Source organism: Nerophis lumbriciformis, linkage group LG10, assembly GCF_033978685.3.
Source record: "Nerophis lumbriciformis linkage group LG10, RoL_Nlum_v2.1, whole genome shotgun sequence".
NCBI lineage: Eukaryota > Metazoa > Chordata > Actinopteri > Syngnathiformes > Syngnathidae > Nerophis > Nerophis lumbriciformis.
The window spans coordinates 15,290,408-15,312,841 of NC_084557.2; the positions used below are offsets into that span (position 1 = coordinate 15,290,408).

The 22,434-nt window shown below is 40.1% G+C and overlaps 3 protein-coding genes across 7 annotated transcripts in view; 2 read left to right on the top strand and 1 right to left on the bottom strand.

Moving 5' to 3' along the window:
- LOC133612619 (DNA topoisomerase I, mitochondrial) overlaps positions 1-15,474 on the top strand; it is a 70,320-nt gene extending 54,846 nt beyond the window's left edge. For all 5 annotated transcript variants that reach the window (XM_061970201.2, XM_061970200.2, XM_061970199.2 and 2 more), the window contains 5 exons: positions 5,893-6,007; positions 9,348-9,475; positions 11,795-11,895; positions 14,606-14,755; positions 15,159-15,474. In XM_061970201.2, the coding sequence (XP_061826185.1) occupies positions 5,893-6,007; positions 9,348-9,475; positions 11,795-11,895; positions 14,606-14,755; positions 15,159-15,261 (597 nt within the window). In that variant the 3' untranslated portion in view covers positions 15,262-15,474. The remainder of the gene's footprint in view (positions 1-5,892; positions 6,008-9,347; positions 9,476-11,794; positions 11,896-14,605; positions 14,756-15,158) is intronic.
- A 22-nt stretch (positions 15,475-15,496) lies between these two features.
- Positions 15,497-21,821, bottom strand: hsbp1b (heat shock factor binding protein 1b). The gene is made up of 4 exons (XM_061970204.2): positions 21,633-21,821; positions 18,989-19,055; positions 17,772-17,898; positions 15,497-16,041 (listed from the first exon to the last, which is right to left on the bottom strand). The coding sequence occupies exons 1-3, from the start codon at positions 21,675-21,677 to the stop codon at positions 17,774-17,776; spliced, it is 237 nt and encodes a 78-aa protein (XP_061826188.1). The 5' UTR covers positions 21,678-21,821; the 3' UTR covers positions 15,497-16,041; positions 17,772-17,773.
- Positions 21,822-21,900: 79 nt separating this feature from the next.
- The window catches only part of LOC133612620 (solute carrier family 66 member 2), a 124,624-nt gene continuing 124,090 nt past the window's right edge, over positions 21,901-22,434 (top strand). Inside the window, exon 1 of the mRNA XM_061970203.2 lies at positions 21,901-22,138. The gene's annotated coding sequence lies outside the window, so the exon portion shown is untranslated. The remainder of the gene's footprint in view (positions 22,139-22,434) is intronic.

Below are 22,434 nucleotides of genomic sequence, written 5' to 3' on the forward strand. Positions count from 1 at the left end.
TTAGTGATTTGAAGCTCCATCTATCGCCACACACAATCGTGACACTGTAAACCTGACATAATGAACAAAATGAACGGAAACTGCTTTGACATAGTAACGACTATATAAGAATCAGAATAGTTTTTATTGCCATTGTTTGAGAACGGGTTCACAAACTAGGAATTTTTCTTGGTGCAATCGTGCAACATAAAACACACAACACAGATCTGGTAATAACAAGAGCTCTAACTGAGCTATCAGATCTTGTTATAGACTTAGAAAGGAATTCAAAGGAGCTACTGTTAGGAGTTATTGTTCATGTGCCTGATGGCCGAGGGGGAAAAACTGTTCAGGTGGCAGGAGGTGTGGGTCTGGATGGACCGTAGTCTCCTGCCTGAGGGGAGAATAGTTTGTGTCCAGGGGGAGAAGAGTCAGCTGTGATCCGACCCAATCGCCTCCTTTATAAGAATAAACACGTTACGTTTCTACTTACAACAAAAATAATCTGAGTACTCTCAACACTGGTTATCTGGCCGTAAAACACCTGGGCAACTTTAAGTACGTTGTACGTTTTTTTTTTTTTTAAGATACCAGTTTATACCAGTGGTGTGCCGTCAAGACCAGCAAGGTCTTCTCTGCTGGCTTAACAATATCAGAAATCATGATTATAATTAAAGTTACAATTATTTTTTTATTTACTTTCCCTAAATATCTAAAAGTATTCATATTCTCTTCATGTCATATTATGCTCATTCCGGTGCTGTTGTTTTTTAGTTTTAGTTTGTATCCAATCAGAACTAGCTTATGTTGCCATGCTGTACCAAATCTGCTGGAGGCCTTCAGAATCAACAATGCGGGCGTCCGTGCACTATAAGTGAACGGGGACATACAGTTGATAGACAGTTGCGATCGGCAATCAGATCACGAGTTGTTGTCAGTAAGGTCTTCTCAATGGCCTAAGGTTGAACGTGACATTTACGCGTCCTGTGATTGGATACTCATCAATTTGAGAACACATAGAGTTGAGACAGTTGCAATAGCCGATCAGATCACAAGTTGTTGACAGTAGCCTATCCAAGTAGCCTGATGTTAACGAGACTGTGATTGGATACTCACTTGTCATTCCAAAGTGAGTTTCCATTCACAAGTTGCAATTTAGCAGGAAGTGTTGCGCCGTAGCCTGACCGGGATAGCAGAGAAGGAGAACAAAACGTTGATTAGGTGGCAGATATATTGTAGCGTCCCGGAAGAGTTGGTGCTGCTGGGAATTCTGGGAATTTGTTCTGTTGTGTTCATGTTGTTGCGGTGCAAATGTTCTCCCGAAATGTGTTTGTTGTAGTTTAGTGGGGTTTCACTATATGGCACATGTTTATGACAGTGTTGGCGTTGTTCATACGGCCACCATTAGTGTGACATGTATGGCTGTTGACTAAGTATGCGTTTCATTCACGTGGTTGTTCAAAATTAACATAATCATTGAAAATGGCAACGATCGGACAGAGTGAAATCTTCTCTTCTTGACATCTTCAACTAAAGACCATTATCAACTTATCAAACGCCATAATATATTTGCAAGGCCAGCCTCAGGAAGAATATTTAAAGAGAAAATACATCGTGTGAGACGATGTCTGCCAACCCCGGAGGCTAGCTCAGCTGTTCTGGCGATCAAATGAGAAAATGCTTGACATTTCCGCTCGAAACAGCCGACGACGAGGGGTACCACTGGCTTACATGCGTCAAATAGTGAGTTAAAATATTTAATTTTTTCACTTGTAATATGTTTTTTGCAATTTTAATTTTGACAGTACCACATAAGATATGTTGTAATTGCCGATGCGTTTTAATTGATTTTTAAATGCGCCACAAAATAACCCGTTTTGTACACTGTTGAGGTGATTCAATGCTCAGTAGTGTGTAAATGTGTTCCTGTATAGTATTTCTCCAGCAATGGTCATGTGGTGACATAAATTATGGTATTTTGAGAGGTAATCATTGAAGTCGGATATCACTGAAGGCCTAAGTGGGAAACACACGGCCCACCACTGGTTTAATACCCAATGTTCCCTCTAAGGTGCGCGCCTGTGCAATTGCCCACTGCTCAAGCGTCCTCTGCGCACGGCAAATCTATGCCACGCACAAAATCAAATAAAAAAATAAGCGCATAACAATTTTCGACACGACACGGACATGACAGAGAAAACAGTTTTCGTCATCATTGTTCAAATATTGTAACGTCTGCCGAGACGCTTTGAGGACATGAATTCCATCGATCACTTTACTGAGCAAAACTTTTTATTGTCGGCCATAAACACATCACCAAAACAAAAAAAGTTATATCTAGCAAAACTGATCATTTTCTGCAGTACAAACCAGACCAAAAGCAACTTTGTTATATCAACAGCAGCCGCTCGCTCTTTCTCACTTGCGCCAACACATGCACATATGGCACTTAGCCAGTGATGCGTTTACAGCCACACAAAAAGTCGGACAACTCCAACACCACACATAAAGTGTCATTCCAGGTCATTACACTATGATTTACCAATCAAATGTGTGCTTATTCTAGTGTCATTTATTAGGAATCTTAATTTATAAATATTAATCATGAAATGCTGTTAGTATATATAATATATTTTTTACAAACAGGAAATTGCAGGAATGTACACATGAGCCCCTGCTTACATCTCATTGTGCAACATGTGAATGTTTTAATGGGAACTAAATGCAATGTCTGAAAGGGGTACAAACTATTTCCAAAGCAGGACCTCCACCCAGACAAACAATACAAGTACACAGTTCATGAAAAACAATAATTGTTGTTATTGTCATTGTAAGTGGGCCTAATCACTTATATTAGAAAATAACCTCATGGAAATGACTGCTGTCATTTGATTATAATAATAAGAGAATGTTGTCTGTCTATCTGTGTTGGCCTTGCGATGAGGTGGGGACTTGTCCAGGGTGTACCCCGCCTTCCGCCCGAATGCAGCTGAGATAGGCTCCAGCACCCCCTGCGACCCCGAAAGGGACAAGCGGTAAAAAATGGATGGATGGATGGAGATTGAACTTATTTAGTCAGGTTTGGGACAGGTGTGCTGCTGGTGTAGCCACAGTGTGCACGTCTGACCTCGCTCACATGGGCTCCACTGAATGCTCAGGGAGTTTTTGCGTTTGCTCACACACATGAAAAATTAGAGGGAACATTGTTTATACCATATATTGCCATTCGGACTAAAAATAAGACGGTATCAGTTTTTGTCCGCATCGCCCAGCCCTACTACAAACAATAGATTGATTTGGGGTTGAATCAGGCCTGAAAATTAAAATATGAATATAGTATTAACATGTGATTGTGTTAGTAGTGCTCACACTTATGATGATTTTATCCTGCTGTGTTTTTACATTGTTTATTATAACAAGTAACATTTTCGGAAGATCTGATAGCCACTGCTTCTCAATATAACAGTCAAAGGTCTTGGCTTTCTAAAGCCCACAAATATGTTGGCGCACATGCCTCTGCACCGTGCACCAGCCTGTGTCTGGCTGGCGCTGAAGATTAGAGACCAGGGCTTTTCAGGCTTATCTATTAGTCCCTTCTGTAAAGCAACGACACCAACATCAGATAACCTCAACAAACTGTTCGTAGTTGTTCTAAGAAAATGTTTTTTTTTTCTCCCCGTTTCTTAAAGGGGAACATTATCACCAGACCTATGTAAGCGTCAATATATACCTTGATGTTGCAGAAAAAAGACCATCTATTTTTTTAACCGATTTCCGAACTCTAAATGGGTGAATTTTGGCGAATTAAACGCCTTTCTAATATTTGCTCTCGGAGCGATGACGTCACAACGTGACGTCACATCGGTAAGCAATCCGCCATTTTCTCAAACACAGAGTCAAATCAGCTCTGTTATTTTCCGTTTTTTCGACTGTTTTCCGTACCTTGGAGACATCATGCCTCGTCGGTGTGTTGTCGGAGGGTGTAACAACACGAACAGGGACGGATTCAAGTTGCACCAGTGGCCCAAAGATGCGAAAGTGGCAAGAAATTGGACGTTTGTTCCGCACACTTTACCGACGAAAGCTATGCTACGACAGAGATGGCAAGAATGTGTGGATATCCTGCGACACTCAAAGCAGATGCATTTCCAACGATAAAGTCAAAGAAATCTGCCGCCAGACCCCCATTGAATCTGCCGGAGTGTGTGAGCAATTCAGGGACAAAGGACCTCGGTAGCACGGCAAGCAATGGCGGCAGTTTGTTCCCGCAGACGAGCGAGCTAAACCCCCTGGATGTCTTGGCTCACACCGTCCCTTATGCCACCGAAGAGAATAATATTGACCCTAGCTTCCCTGGCCTGCTGACATCAACTCCAAAACTGGACAGATCAGCTTTCAGGAAAAGAGCGCGGATGAGGGTATGTCTACAGAATATATTAATTGATGAAAATTGGGCTGTCTGCACTCTCAAAGTGCATGTTGTTGCCAAATGTATTTCATATGCTGTAAACCTAGTTCATAGTTATTAGTTTCCTTTAATGCCAAACAAACACATACCAATCGTTGGTTAGAAGGCGATCGCCGAATTCGTCCTCGCTTTCTCCCGTGTCGCTGGCTGTCATGTCGTTTTCGTCGGTTTCGCTTGCATACAGTTCAAACCGATATGGCTCAATAGCTTCAGTTTCTTCTTCAATTTTGTTTTCGCTACCTGCCTCCACACTACAACCATCCGTTTCAATGCATGCGTAATCTGTTGAATCGCTTAAGCCGCTGAAATCCGAGTCTGAATCCGAGCTAATGTCGCTATAGCTTGCTGTTCTTTCCGCCATGTTTGTTTGTGTTTGCTTCACGTCACAGGAAAATGGACGGGTGTTTATAACGATGGTTAAAATCAGGCACTTTGAAGCTTTTTTTAGGGATATTGCGTGATGGGTAAAATTTTGAAAAAAACTTCGAAAAATATAAGCCACTGGGAACTGATTTTTAATGGTTTTAACCATTCTGAAATTGTGATAATGTTCCCCTTTAAAGTAAGATATTGACTTAGACTTACAGTGGGAGAAAAAACTAACTTGACAGAGTGGAAAATAAATGAAAGCTGCTCTTATAGCAATGTTAAGGTACCAAACGTCAGTATTTGCAATAAGGAAGAGTTTGCCAGTGGTATGTTGAGAATAAATTCTAGTATATGCGAAATTAGAGCGACAATAATGATGGCAGCTAGTAATACCTCCAGGAAATGGCATGGACAAACACGCACATATTTGCGCTCGCCATGACAAGGGAGTGTGAGGGCAATCACGCTTGCCCCTCGGACTTGGCAGAGATCTTCATTAACATGGCCGAGGAAGGAAAGGTACCTCATTAACGAGGTAGATGCAGCTGTGTCATATACCGTACTGTATGTACACATGTTCGATCTCCCACATGCTGCATTTAATAGGCTCCTGCAGTTCTACACACATTCATGCAAATGTGTGGCTTCAGACTGCTGGGTCTTGGCCCTGCTTTGATTAAACCAATCTTTATCATTATTGCAATTTCCAAATTTGAATAATTCATTTTTTTTAAATTTTTTTTTTGCCAGTCCTGTAAAATGACCCTCGTGTTGACACAAGAGCACTGTGGTCTTGCATCCCTGCTGTGGTGCTGAAGTTGCAGCCAATGGCTACTTCTGCACCACCTCAACTTATAATAGCAACACATTGGCACAGGCAGGGAGGGGAGGGTCGCCTGCACATTTTGTTTCATGCATAGGCCAGGTTTGTGAAATACCACAGTGCCATCTGGTGGTAGTAAGGAGGTACTCCATCTGGTGAACCCAGCAGCTTGGTGCACTTTGTTGTGTTGCATCCTCATGGTAAAAATGTATAATTCTTTTTCTACCTTTTTTTTGTTTTTCCCCCATGATAGACCACCTTGATGAACAAGCATCTGAGTGCCCTCATGCCGGGTCTCACTGCAAAGGTCTTCAGGACATACAATGCCTCCATTACACTGCAACAGCAACTCAAAGAACTCACGAGTGGTAATGAGTGATCTAATCTCCTTTTTAAAGCAGTGGTTCCCCAATCTTTTTTGCACCATGGCCCGGTTTAATTTAGGCATTATTTTCAGGGACCGGCTTTAAACTCGTGCCAGATAAATACAGCAAAAATTTAGTGCATGAATAATACAACTTACTATAACGCTGAGTTAGTGGAAGCCCTGGGCTTGTTTCTTTGCAGTAAGATGCAGATGGAAATCAGCCTTTGGCTACAATCTGTCACGTTTATAATTTGTATAGGTTCATTAATGTGCAAAGTATCATGTCGTAACAAATGGCAACTTCCTATGAGGGGTTTTATTGTACATCTATAAACAAGCTTATTGGTGTGTCTAGTGCAGGGGTGTCAAACTCATTTTAGATCGGGGGCCACATGGAGAAAAATCTACTCCCAAGTGGTCCGCACTGGTAAAATCACCAGATGATATAATTGTTGATGACTGGAGTGCTGATATCAACCAAACCTAACCCCCCCGCCCCAATCCCCTCCACATAAATAGTTAAATGTATACACTCTGACAGTGACGTGCGGTGAGGTTGATGGTTGGTGAGGCACTGACTTCATCACAGTCAGATTTACAAACATACGAACCCTAAAGAGTATCTTATTCACCATTTGATTGGCAGCAGTTAACGAGTTATGTTTAAAAGCTCATACCAGCATTCTTCCCTGCTTGGCACTCAGCATCAAGGGTTGGAATTGGGGACTAAATCACCAAAAATTATTCCCGGGCGCGGCGCCGCTGCTGCCCACTGCTCCCCTCACCTCCCAGGGGTTGATCAAGGGATGGGTCAAATGCAGAGGACAAATTTCACCACACCTAGTGTGTGTGTGACAATCATTGGTATTTTAACTAAACTTTAACTTTACACATACAAAGTGTAGAACACAAAAAAGCACATTTAATTAAAAAAACGTTATTATGGTCTTACCTTTACTTATAAGTGCGGGAACATTGGTGTTCGTGTTGGAGGAGTTGTGAATGAATGAAATATGAAATCCGTGCTGCAGTCTGCAGGTGTACCTAATGTTGTGTCCCTGCAGTCATTCACGGCTCCTCTGGTGCGAGTATTGTTGTTTTTGCACTTTTTGGCTTCTTGTTAAGTGACTTTTTTTGGGTGGATTCGGTCTTGCACGTGGAGGGTTTGGGTGTGGGCTTTGGTTGGTGTGGCGCTCCCGTCGGGGGGTGCATTAACCGGCACCAGGAGGCGGGATTACTGCGAGCCTCACACAGTGTGTCTTCGCAGCAGTTTTATGATTGCTCAGCACAAGAAATACGTTACACACATAGAGTTGTTGACAAAATACACTGTACATTATATACCTCAGCTAACTAAACTATGGAAATGTATAATATAATTCATATAGCAATACGGTCTCACTGCACAGCAGGCCAGCAGTTAGCCGAGTCCGCAATCCATGTTGAGGCACAACTGAGTGACGTGCCTCAACTGGCTGCTGATCGCCGCACCGTCTCTTCTCAGTATTTGAACGGCAAATATGAAAATTCAGCGATTTTGAATAAAAATAATCTAAAACTGGTGAAGTTAAATGGAAAATAACTTTATAGTATAATCACTGAATACATATAACAATTTAATTAATTTGTTTTCTTTTTACATTTTTTTTCTTTCCATGATGGCAGGTGAGGCCCCGCCTCACCTGCCTCCAGTGACCGCACGTCACTGCACTCTGATGATTAACTTGTGTGATGACTGCATTATGCTGATAGTATATATTTGTACCATGAATTGACTAACGTGGACCCCGACTTAAACAAGTTGAAAAACGTATTCGGGTGTTACCATTTAGTGGTCAATTGTACGGAATATGTACTGTGCAATCTACTAATACAAGTATCAATCAATCACGACACGATAACTTAGAAATAAAGACCACATCAGATTGTTTTCTTTGTTTAAAAATAGAACAAGCACTTTCTGAAAATGTACAAATCATAATGTTGTTGCGGTTAATAGTGTTCTATCTTTATATGTCGTTATTTATATTTTCTGAATAAATTATGTGATAATGTTCATCAGTCAACTCATTGGTGTTTATTTTCAATCAAGATAAAAATATATCAAAATCAAATTACAGGATGTTATTTATGTAGTTTGATCCTTTTCCTCGACTGATGTAGTAACTAACACGTGGTTTATTTTGTACATACGTAGCATCATCTACAAGAATTGCTATTGCGACATCTAGTGGACACATTTAGAACAGCAGCTTCTTTCATTTGAAATTTTCGGGTTCATTTTTATATTTGGCAAACTCATCCCGCGGGCTGGAAAAAACCTGTTCGCGGGCTTGATCCGGCCCTCGGGCCGTACGTTTGACATCCCTGGTCTAGTGGGACAGGTGAAATTTAAGTCGGAGGAAATGGAGTTTATAAATTATTTAATGTTTCTCTGCGGCCTGGTAGCAAATGCGTCACAGCCCCGAACCGGCGGTTGGGTACCACTGATCTGTATTACCGTATTTTTCGGACTATAAGTCGCAGTTTTTTTCATAGTTTGGAGGGGGTGCGACTTATACTCAGGAGCGACTTATGTGTGAAATTATTAACACATTACCGTAAAATACCAAATATTATTTATCTCATTCACGTAAGAGACTAGACGTATAAGAAAGATTTCATGGGATTTAGCGATCAGGAGTGACAGATTGTTTGGTAAACGTATAGCATGTTCTATATGTTAGTTATTTGAATGACTCTTACCATAATATGTTACGTTAACATACCAGGCACGTTCTCAGTTGGTTATTTATGCGTCATATAACGTACACTTATTCAGCCTGTTGTTCACTATTCTTTATTTATTTTAAATTGCCTTTCAAATATCTATTCTTGGTGTTGACTTTTATCAAATACATTTCCCCCAAAAATGCGACTTATACTCCAGTGCGACTTACCGTATATGTTTTTTTTCCTTCTTTATTATGCATTTTCGGCCGGTGCGACTTATACTCCGGAGCGACTTATACTCCGAAAAATGCGGTACATATAATTATTTGTAAACATCGACTGTCAAAGAATGATGCATTTTTATTTGCGCTGCAAATTATTCCTAATGTCTTAACATTTGTCAGCCTTTTATCTGCACGAATAATAAATAATAAATGGTCATCTTTTGCAGTTTGCCAATCAGAGCTAGTTATTAGTTGGCCAAACAAATGTCATGTGGTCCCACATAGAAGGATTACATCAAATTAGTGTGTGCTTACATGTGAATTGTGGGCCTTACTACCAGCAGCCTGTCAAGTACAGTATGTGTCATGATTAAATGCAGTTTATCGGTTTGTCACCTTCCAAAGGGTCCGATAATGAAGTGGAGAAGCTGCTATCCTACAACAGAGCAAACCGAGCGGTTGCAATTCTGTGCAACCACCAGCGGGCGCCACCAAAGACCTTTGAGCAGTCTATGGCTAACCTTCAGACCAAGGTATGATGCAGTACTCATGGGTGGAAAATACATTTTTTCATTGTATTGAATTCTTCCTCTTAAGAACATCTACTTTAATTTCAAGACATCTTTAAAAAAACTGTTAGTTTTTGTTCTATAAGTCCTTGTACTTTTTCTTCTTCTTTGAGGTGTTACCCAAAACTGGTGCTGGTATTAGGACAGCTTTAAAGTACTTCTAGTACCAAGGTCTACTGGGAGCACTCTGTTTTGTGTGTCTGTAGCTTTGGATGGGGTAGTATTATGAATTTTGTTTTACTTTAAAACACTTCATTGTGGTCATTCATACCCTGTAATGGTGCTTTTATAAGATATTGCATACATTATGTTTTACATACCATCTTCAAGTCGCTTTCTGACCGTCTCTTCAGGATGCGCCGTCTTGTGGGCCCTTGTATGTGCCCGAAATTGCCTCCCGGCCAAGCCCCTTTTGACTAGAGATGTCCGATAATGGCTTTTTTGCCGATATTCCGATATCAACCGATACCGATATACACAGTCGTGGAATTAACACATTAGTATGCCTAATGTTGTTGTGATGCCCCGCTGGATGCATTAAACAATGTAACAAGGTTATCCAAAATAAATCAACTCAAATTATGGAAAAAAATGCCAACATGGCACTGCCATATTTATTATTGAAGTCACAAAGTGCATTATTTTTTTAACATGCCTCAAAACAGCAGCTTGGAATTTGGGAAATGCTCTCCCTGAGAGAGCATGAGGAGGTATAGGTGGGGGATGGGGGGGGGGGGGGGGTAGCGGGGTGTGTATACTGTAGCGTCCCGGAAGAGTTAGTGCTGCAAGGGGTTCTGGGTATTTGTTCTGTTGTGTTTATGTTGTGTTACGGTGCGGATGTTCTCCCGAAATGTGTTTGTCATTCTTGTTTGGTGTGGGTTCACAGTGTGGCGCATATTTGTAACAGTGTTAAAGTTGTTTATACGGCCACCCTCAGTGTGACCTGTATGGCTGTTGACCAAGTACGCTTTGCATTCACTTGTGTGTGTGAAAAGCCGTAGATATTATTTGACTGGGCCGGCACACAAAGGCAGTGCCTTTTAAGGTTTATTGGCGCTCTGTACTTCTCCCTACGTCCGTGTACACTGCTGTGTTTTAAAAAGTCATAAATTTTACTTTTTGAAACCGATACCGATAATTTCCGATATTACATTTTAAAGCACTTATCGGCCGATAATATCGGCAGTCCGATATTATCGGACATCCCTAGTCTCCACCCATTATGGGTTTTTAGCACTTCCATATTGAAACTATGGTCAGATATGTTGGAACTAGTGTTGTCCCGATACCAATATTTTGGTACCGGCACCAAAATTATTTTGATACTTTTCTAAATAAAGGGGACCACAAAAAATTGCATTATTGGCTTTATTTTAACAAAAAATCTTAGGGTACATTAAACATGTTTCTTATCGCTAGTTTGTCCTTAACTAAAATAGCGAACACACGAGACAACTTGCTTTTTAGTAGTAAGTAAGCAAACAGGCTCCTAATTTAGCTGCTGACGTATGCAGTAACATATTGTGTCATTTATCATTCTATTATTTTGTCAACATTATTAAGGACAAGTGGTAGAAAATTATTTTTTAATCCACTTGTTCATTTCCTGTTTATCTGCTTACTTTCTCTTTTAACATGTTCTATCTACACTTCTGTTAAAATGTAATAATCACTTATTCTTCTGTTGTTTGTATACTTTACATTAGTTTTGGATGATACCAAAAATGTGGGTATCAATCCGATACCAAGTCGTTACAGGATCATACATTGGTCGTCCTCATGTGTCCAGGGACATATTTCCTGAGTTTATAAACATAATATAATTTTTTTTGAAACGAAAGACGTTGTGATGCCAAAATATATCGACGTAATCATAGTATTGACTAGATACGCTCCTGTACTTGGTATCATTACAGTGGATGTTAGGTGTAGATCCACCAATGGTGTTTGTTTACATTTTGACGCCGGTGAGCTACGGTGTGTAGTGAATTATGTTTAGCTATTCCTCGTCCTGCAGGGATGATACTTTGGACCGATGATCGAATATGATTAATTAGTATTGCGGTCCTATACTAATACCGGTATATTGTACAACCCTAGTTGGAACTATATGCTACTTTGTATTGGAAATTATTTTAGCGTGCATGTACGAGTCAGTCTTCCCCACTTACTGACTACATATTTGTATTATAGAGGACCATTGACTATAATGACAGTATTTATAAATAAAGTTGATTTGATTCTACATATCATAACACTTGTCTTTTTATATGATCCACCCAGATTGATGGCAGAAAGGAGCAGCTGGCGCTTGCCAAGACGGAGTTGAAGCAGGCCAAGAAGGATGCCAAGACTAAAGACAACTCCGACTCCAAGTTGACTAAGTATTGCACAAGTAGCCAGGGGCCGTAACTAAGATTTGACAAATACCAAGGTTGTCCAAGACGAACTTTGAAAGGCTGAAATTTCAGGACTAACAAAAGCTTTAATACTAGCACTCATCTAACAGCTTTGATAATCAGCATGATTTTGGAACGCTCCACTTTTGATTAATATATAAAACAATTTTAACACCATTAAAACACAACCAAATTTTCAACCACGACCAAGGTTCGAACCCAAAACCTACTAATGACGTCCACCACGGAGCCACCGGAAGTGATGGAGGAAAAATTTGCATTCATACTTTAATAAATGACAGAGCTTGACGTAGCAAAGAATACGTTTGGGGTAAAATATTACATGAAGCGCCTTGTCATTCAATAATTTACATTTTAATGTGCTGCTTCACGCAAAATGGCACCTGACTGACACGACGACAGCATTTCACATCAATTTCATTCGGGTGAAAGCAAGTTGGTTACATCGGTATGATTTGATGTTATGTTGACAGCACATTTGGGATGGGATGTTTAAAGTAAAAGTGGACTTTAAGTTGTTGGGAGTTGTAGTGGGATGTGCATGACCAAAGATCGTATATTGAGAGAGGATGATCTACAGCATGATGTCCTACACAAAGTACATTTACAGTCAGTCATATCATCATCCGTGTGTCACCTAAAAATGGTAGTTAAGGCCATGCAAGTGGATCCCCTGCTGGCCCCACTATAGACTGGACTCTAACATTAACCGTATTCGTTCGGCATCCATTGCACCGGTCACCTGTGGGGACTGCGGTCCCCCGGTCCCCACATCTGCGGTCCCTTCCTTGGTTTTTCTCTTTTCTTGCCCTGATGTGGGATCTGAACCCAGGATGTATTAATTGATTGAAACTTTTATTAGTAGATTGCACAGTACAGTACCGTATTTTTCGGAGTATAAGTCGCACCTGCCGAAAATGCATAATAAAGAAGGAAAAAAAACATATAAGTCGCACTGGAGTATAAGTCGCATTTTTTGGGGAAATGCATTTAATCATGACACACATACTGTGCTTGACAGGCTGCTGGTAGTAATGCCCACAATTCTCATGTAAGCACACACTAATTTGATGTAATCCTTCTATGTGGGACCACATGACATTTGTTTGGCCAACTAATAACTAGCTCTGATTGGCAAACTGCAGAAGATGACCATTTATTATTTATTATTTGTGCAGATAAAAGGCTGACAAATGTTAAGACATTAGGAGTAATTTGCAGCGCAAATAAAAATGCATTATTCTTTGACAGTCTATGTTTACAAATAATTATATGTACCGTATTTTTCGGAGTATAAGTCGCACCGGCCGAAAATGCATAAAAAAGAAGGAAAAAAAACATAAGTCGCATTTTTTGGGGAAATGTATTTGATAAAAGCCAACACCAAGAATAGACATTTGAAAGGCAATTTAAAATAAATAAAGAATAGTGACCAACAGGCTGAATAAGTGTACGTTATATGACACATAAATAACCAACTGAGAACGTGCCTGGTATGTTAACGTAACATATTATGGTAAGAGTCATTCAAACGTTTACCAAACAATCTGTCACTTCTAATCGCTAAATCCCATAAAATCTTATACATCTAGTCTCTTACGTGAATGAGCTAAATAATATTTGATATTTTACGGTAATGTGTTAATAATTCCACACATAAGTCGCTCCTGAGTATAAGTCGCACCCCCGGCCATACTATGAAAAAAAACTGCGACTTATAGTCCGAAAAATACGGTACATACTCCGTACAATTGACCACTAAATGGTAACACCCGAATAAGTTTTTCAACTTGTTTGAGTCGGGGTCCACGTTAATCAATTCATGTTGTTGCAGCCCTTTGAGACATCTGTGATTAAGGGCTATATAAGTAAACTTTGATTGATTTTGGTGAACAGTAAAGCATTCAAAACTAAAAGTTGATTTTAAAATCCCTAATCAGACTTCGTACACAATTAGCAAATTCAAAGTTACTGGTAGTTTGATAGCAAATTACAAAAACATAATTCGCACAATGCAAAGATAAACGTGTAATATTTTCACCATTTAGTTTGTGCAACATCTATGAATTCATTTAATTGTATTGACGCAACTACAAATAATTTTTCTGCCTTTATTTTGTGCAGTTTTATATATTGTTCTTTCTTTATGGTAAATGGATTATACTTTTATAGCGCTTTTCTACCTTCCAGGCACTCAAAGCGCTTTGACACTATTTCCACATTCACACACACTGATGGGAGTTGCCATGCAAGGCGCTAACCACGACCCATCAGGAACAAGGGTGAAGTGTCTTGCTCAAGGACACAACGGATGTGACTAGGTTGGCAGAAGCTGGGGATCGAACCAGGTTGCTGGCACGGCCACTCTCCCAACCGCGCCACTCCGTCCCTCTTAACACAATTGTAAAATATGCTCGTAAACAAATATTCTTAATTTACAGAATTTAAACTATTCGCAATTTAGAGTCTTAAACTAACCTAACGTGTGTATTTTTTGATTGTGGGAGGAAGCTGGAGTACCCAGACAAAACACATATTTCTTATTTCCTTACAATAACAGCATTTCATGTCTTTTTTTTGCTCATTTTAAGTAGACATATACAAGGGCAGTGTATATAATTCTGTCACATGTTTACTTGCCCCTGTGGTTTTTTTTTTTTTTTTTTACACTCAGGCTAGTGGAGCGGAAGAAAGCAGCTGTAAAGCGCTGTGAGGACCAACTCCTAAAGCTGGAGGTCCAGGCCACTGACCGAGAGGAAAACAAGCAGATTGCATTGGGCACCTCAAAGCTTAACTACCTGGATCCACGCATCAGTGTGGCTTGGTAAGCGTTCTTAACTCACTTGAAAGCCTGAGATGACAAAATGATGCACGTTGTGGGGGCCTACATCACTAGACGTTATTAATTAATCTGGTGTAGGGAAGTCTGTTAAGGAAGCTTCACACTGTAGCAGTACATTGGAATTATAGTACACAAAAAATAAGATGCACTGGACCCAAACATGTCTCTCTATGAATAACTGTCACAAATATACAAATATCAACATATTTTTACTTAAAGCTACTATTTTTTAATTGAAACTGTACAAGATTGATGTCTAGTATTGTGCAAAATGTTGACACATTTTATGCTTTTCATCTTGGTAGCCGTACTGAGGGGGTTATTTGCAGTTGATGGCAAAACCCTTTGTCTTGTTACATTGGAGACTTAGTGTGACTTGTTTCAGGTGTAAAAAAATGGGGATACCTATTGAAAAGATCTACAACAAGAGCCAAAGGGACAAGTTTGCCTGGGCCATTGAGATGACCGAGGAGGACTTTGAGTTCTAACTTCCCACTTGTTTTTTTAATTGCTGTAATGCAATTAACAACCTATCTGCTGTTATGTAAACCCATGTTCACATGTTTTTGATGTTTCATGCAGTTGTGACATAATCAAGCTCTAGTATTTGACATTTTTTTGATGCTTTTCTGTTTAGCACTTCATTTGTAAGGTTACTGTTGTGTATTTTCTTTATGCCGTTTTATGTTTGCATTTATTTGAATAAAGGTTCCTTAAATGCAGTGATTTGCCAGGTGTCTTCAGTTGTAAACACCGTTTATTTGGATCAATCACTAACAGTGTACAAAGTCAACATGAGATTTTACCTTGCATTGAAAAATAGTTTGAAAGGCACCTCATAGTTGGATACAAAATATGCCTTTACACCAATTTTAAACTAATACAACTGCATTTTATTAAATATCTTTAATAGAAGAAAATCTGTTGGGTTGGAATGCATCTCACCTCAGGAACAGTATTGTTATGCACTACAGGCTTCTGTCTGAATGAAGGCGTCTCCATCAAGAATCCGCAATGTTTATGGAACACCCTGGTTAGTGCACAAACACTTTCTACAATTCTAATGAGCAAACCACACTATTCTACTTTACAAATAACGTTCAGCTTTCGTTCCCCCCCCCCCCCCCCCAATCAATACATAGCCATCTGTCACAACAGTCAATATATATATATAAAAACAAAAAATACACAAAAACATCAAACCAATGCCATCTTCAGGATTAGAATTCCACGGCGGCAGTATGTTGTGTCCGACTGTCTCTTAGAATCTGCATGAGATAACCAGAGTGACGATTGGTTAGCAACATGTTAGTGAAGCACCTTTTAACTGTGGTATCATTCATCATTATGATGACTTTATAGACAGATGCTATTTGTTGCCGAAGCCCTCCATTGTGTTCTTGTACACTATATTGCCAAAAGTATTTGGCAACCCATCCAAATGATCAGAGTCAGGTGTCCTAATCACTCGGCCCGGCCACAGGTGTATAAAATCAAGCACTTAGGCATGGAGACTGTTTCTACAAACATTTGTGAAAGAATGGGCCGCTCTCAGGAGCTCAGTGATTTCCAGCGTGGAACTGTCATAGGATGCACCTGTGCAACAAATCTAGTCGAGAAATTTTCTCGCTCCTAAATATTCCAAAGTCAACTGTCAGCTTTATTATGACAAAATGGAAGTGTTCGGGAACAGCAACTCCGCCACGTAAACTGATAGAGAGGGGTCAGCGGATGCTGAAGCGCATAGTGCAAAGAGGTCGCCGACTTTCTGCACAGTCAGTTGCTAAAGAGCTCCAAACTTCATATGACCTTCCAATTAGCCCACGTACAGTACGCAGAGAGCTTCATTAAATGGGTTTCCATTGCCGAGCAGCTACATCTAAGCCATACATCACAAAGTCCTATGCAAAGCGTGGGATGCAGTGGTGTAAAGCACGTCACCAATGGACTCTAGAGCAGTGGAGATGCCTTCTCTGGAGTGATGAATCATGCTTTTCCATCTGGCAATCTGATGGACGAGTCTGGGTTTGGAGGTTGCCAGGAGAACAGTACATTTCGGACTGCATTGTGCAGAGTGTGAAATTTGGTGGAGGAGGAATTATGGTCTGGGGTTGTTTTTCAGGAGTTGGGCTTGGTCCCTTAGGTCCAGTGAAAGGAACTTTGAATGTTACAGGATACCATAACAATTTTGGACAATCGTATGCTCCTAACCTTGTGGGCAGTTTGGAGTGGGCCATTTCCTCTTCCAACATGACTGTGCACCAGTGCACATAGCAAGGTCCATAAAGACATGGATGATAGAGTCTGGTGTGGATAAACTTGACTGGCCTGCACAGAGTCCTGACCTGAACCCGATGAATTAAAACGGAGACTGAGAGCCAGGCCTTCTCGACCAGCATCAGTGTGTGAACTCACCAATGCGCTTTTGGAAGAATGGTGGAAAATTCCTATAAACACACTCCGCAACCTTGTGGATAGCCTTCCCAGAAGTGTTGAAGCTGTAATAGCTGCAAAAGGTGGACCGACATCATATTGAACCCTATGGGTTGGGAATGGGATGGCACTTCAAGTTCATATGTGAGTCAAGGCAGGTGGCCAAATACCTTTGGCAATATAGTGTATCTGCAATATTCGTACCTACTCAGTGGCCTAGTGGTTAGTGTCCGTCCTGAGATCGGTAGGTTGGGAGTTCAAATCCCGGCCGAGTCATACCAAAGACTATAAAAATGGGACCCATTACCTCCCTGCTTGGCACTCAGCATCAAGGGTTGGAATTGGGGGTTAAATCACCAAAATGATTCCCGGGCGCAGCCACCGCTGCTGCCCACTGCTCCCCTCAACTCCCAGGGGGTGATCAAGGGTGATGGGTCAAATGCAGAGAATAATTTCGCCACACCTAGTGTGTGTGTGACAATCATTGGTACTTTAACTTTAACTTTAACCAGTAAGAGAGATTTCAGTCACGCAGAACGGTCAAAATGGAGATGGTTCATTTTACCTTCATGAGGAACCTTGACCCTCTTTCGGCTTTTCAGGGTTTGCCTCGTTTTCCTCGACACCTGCCTGCGTCATCAGGTCAGCAATATTCTTCTCCAAGTCATCGATCCGTGTGCTCATCTCATCAAGTAGAAAACCAGTTAAGGTCATTTGTGTACAAGGAAAATGGAAGGAATTGGAGAAACGCGCGCAATAAGGATGAGTGCCGTTCACATTTCAACCGTACCTGGGAATCAATACCGTTAACAATATTCTGTACTTTTGTGTTCATGTGTTAATAAATGCTAGTAGTTTATTTTTTATTTAACAGTTAAAATTGATCTGATAAAAGTGCTATCCAGTTATATCACTTTTAAGTCTCATTTTCAATTATATAGTCTTTGCCATGAAGCTTAATGTGCCGGTCTAGACTTATGTTGAGACCTCCAAAGTGTTTATACTGTAAATATTATATACGTACTATAATTGTGTATATGTACTTATTACACACTTGAAGTCTGAAAAGTGCATCTTAGTTGTAGTTTTAATTACCAAATTTAGAGGTGTTGATATCACCATGTAAAATCGCTCATGCTAATCTGTGGCATAATCACAAAGCCAAATAAATTAGCATCGAACTTTGGAAAAGTGGAGCCTTAATTTACGTTGGAGCGTCTTAACAGGCATACCTTCTTTGATGGCATTGAAAATTGCAGTATTTCCTAGACTAGGGATTCTCAAACTGAAAGTACAGTGTTTTATTTTCTGGTATTCAAACAGTGTTACTGTTGAAACAGAGTGTAATGTTACAGTGGCCAAAATAATAAATATACTTGTTAAAATATCTGCCTTGTTTTTAATGAACTCTTAGGCCCACTGTATTTTAATGTTGGTTATTATGGTCATACTTGGGGAGATAAGTTTTTTCTGAGGTGGTACTTGGTGAAAAAAAGTTTAAAAACCACTGCCCTTGACAGTTTGACTGAACATTTTGTGAGTTCTGTTTAAGGGCTTGTTTCCCTGCCAAGTGTTTGTTTGGGCTCTTGTCTGCAACTGGATGTGATGTCACAAGCAACAAAAGGTACAAAAATATGGCACCGTTTGTTTTTATGATAATCGATACTCTGTAGTACCGACATCCCTAACGCTTGGTGTGAAAGAACAATCTTGTTGCCTTCGATAAGACACTACCTACAAATTCTGAGTATTAGAACAAAGTAGTTTTAAAATGTAGGATATTCCTCCCGATGATCTGGTCTGACATGGTCTGGAACTTGTCTTGCATCTGCTGCAGCAAGGTTTGGACCTGGTGAAACAATCAGGAATTTAGTTGAAATGCCAACAAAACTGAAGAGAAATAAATGAAAAGGTCAATTTGAATTGTAGCCTATTTATGTAAGCAATAACTCTCCAGGTAAATATCTGCCAAAGAGAGACATACGTTTTCTTGGCAACAATGTGAAAAATGCCAAAAAAGGTTACACAAATTCAATCATAAATAGTACTTGATGTGCTATGCACCATATTTGTTTAGTTTTTTTTAAATACTGCAACATTGTACCTCTAAAGGAGGGATGTATCGATTAACACTTTTATTGATAAACCGCGGTAAAATTCCCAACGGTTAGTATTGCTATTTAAAAATATATTTTCAAAGCAGCTGGTGCGCTAATCGCAAGCTATCTTAAACGCTAACATGAATACAAGACAACATAATATCCATTACAAACACCCATTTTGCCTTTATCATTAAGAAAAACTTTAAAACCTTGATTCCTCAAAACGAAAGAAAATACAAATATCCAAACACTCAAATATTTCGAAGGCGCTGGAACAATATTTAATTTTTCTTCTCCCATGGAAAGTATATTATGTGTCTATTTAACCCTTGTGTAATGTTCATATTGTTGTTACTCAGCCAGCGTTTGTGGGTCTGATGTACCCGTTGCATTTTGTGGCTTTTAATGCCTCACAATCAAACACTTTTATGTTAAAATACTGAACAGATGTTTACCTTATCCCAATAAACAAACGCTGGCTAAGTAACAACAATATGAACGTTGCACAGAAAATTTCTCTGCCAGTTTCTGCATCCCACAGGGATTCTTCTTTTGTGTTTATGCACCTGCGGTTCCCACACAAGGTTGCAACATTGTTTGTCAACACTGTCTGCTCTCATTTTCTCGCACATTTGACCCTCTGATGTTCTGTGTACCTACACTCTGTCCTCCTCCTGTCTAGGCCTACTGTGTGTGTGTGTGTGTGTGTGGTTGCGTGTGGTACACGGAACATCAATTTCCACACTTTTATTAGCCCCGGGTCCATTGGACCCGGACATCTTATGTCAGTGGTCCCCAACCTTTTTGTAACTGCGGACCGGTCAACTCTTGAAAATGTGTCCCACGGACGTGGTGGGGGGGGGGTTAATTTTTTTTGTCATAAAAAAATACAATCATGTGTGCTTACGGACTGTATCCCTGCAGACTGTATTGATCTATATTGATGTATAATGTAGGAACCAGAAATATTAATAACAGAAAGAAACAACCCTTTTGTGTGAGTGAGTGTGAATGAGTATAAATGGGGGAGGGAGGTTTTTTGGGTTTGTGCACTAATTGTAAGTGTATCTTGTGTTTTTTATGTTGATTTAATACAAATATATATATATTTTTTTTAAATTTCCTGTGTGGCCCGGTACCAATCGTTGGGGACCACTGTTATAAATAATAGAAGTGGTGTATGGTGTGTGGTCATTAAATATGTATTCTGATATATGTTCTTCACACAAAATGAGCCAAAGTCAGTGAGTCTCAGTTTGAAAAATTAATTAATTGTATCATTTTTCTTTTAATAAAAAGTTAAAACGGGTCCAACAGACCCGAACACCACACAAGGGTTAACCCTTGTGTGGTGTTCTGTCTGTATAGGCTATTGGTACTTTTTGAGCAGGTTCAACAGTACCGTGGTAATAATAAGGTGACACTTTTGGTCACAATAAGCTTGATATGAAATGTTCGTATTTCATCCCTCCTGAAAACCGAAACACAAACAAAAGTATGGGAAATAGGGTGTAACTCAACTATTTGGTTTTAACTGCCCTAGTGAATTGATTGATTGAAACTTTTATTAGTAGATTGCACAGTGAAGTACATATTCCGTACAATTGACCACTAAATGGTAACACCCGAATAAGTTTTTCAACTTGTTTAAGTCGGGGTCCACTTAAATTGATTCATGATACAGATATATACTATTTTCATAATAGTCATCACACAATATAATCATCACAGTATATAAATTGAATTATTTACATTATTTACAATAATGAAATGAATGTGAGTGTGAATGTGAATGTTATCTGTGTTGGCCTTGCGATAAGGCAACGACTTGTCCAGGGTGTACCCCGCATTCCGCCCGAATGTAGCTGAGATAGGGTCCAGCGACCCCGAAAGGGACAAGCGGTAGGAAATGGATGGATGTCTTGCTGTTTGGTGACAGCAAAAAAAAACAACTGTATAGTTATGGTTACTTTACGCCTCTGAATACACTTTTCCACGACAATTGGCAAGCTAAACGTATCCCAAACCAACACAATTAATGATAATAGATGCAGAAGGTAATTCAATTGTGTGATACTGTAAATGTAAACAGACGTGCTACAATTGAACACAAAAGAGCGCTTTGGGGTACCGAAAGTAGCTATTCCAAAACAGTAGCGTCTTTTTGCCAATGAAGAGACTTAACGGTCTACATTCTTATACGTTTTCTAACAACTTAAACGACGATTTAGGCATCGAATGTGCAAAGAAATGTGGCTAACCAGCTAGCCGTCGTTAGCAGCTAACCAAGCTAACCCTCGCTAACTACCAGTATCACGACTCACCACGTTTGTAAGGTCCTGCACGGACTTAGGATCCGTCTCAGCCATTATTTTCTCCTAAATATATATTTGAAGAAAAAAAAACAACCCAAAAGCGCACTCAATGGTCTTCTGAGATGTTAGCAACCCGTCGCTAAGACCACTGCGCACTCATCAGCCGCTCGGCAACCACCAAGGAACTCTCGCGAGAGTTCAGCGCGGAACTCAAAAGGAATGTGGGACTTTGTGTTTATCAAGGAGCGACGTCTGAGCGAGAGTGTGTACACTCGTTTTATTTTTGCAGTTTCTGGCTAAGGAGGAAGACCGGAGGAGACTTTTTTTTTTTAATCAAGACGCCAAGCCGCATCTTTGTTTTGTTGTCTTCCGCCACAACTCGGCACTCGCAGTAAGAGCGTGTGTGCGCGCGCACGAAACGCGCGTCCTCGCTGTGGATTAAAAACGTTGGAGATGTCAAATCAGCTCTGAGGGGAACAACAACTAACTTGAAAAAAAGTCTATGAAGTGGACAGGTAAAGTTGGTCAAACAATATTACGCTAGTTATACCAAAGGCGACTTAACATGCTGATGTTTTTGTAGGGTTTCAGCAATTGTGTCACATTACTACCTAAACCAGACCGCGGCAAAATACAAGCCGCGGACAGCATGCGGCCCATTAAGATTTTCAACCAGGCCCGCCGGACATTATACATATATTTTTTTAGACCTTTAACATCAAAACTGTAGCCTTTTTAGACCTTTGACATCAAAACTGTCGCCGCCATTATGATGTGCAGTGCTATTTTTAAATGGCTGTAAGTCTAAAAC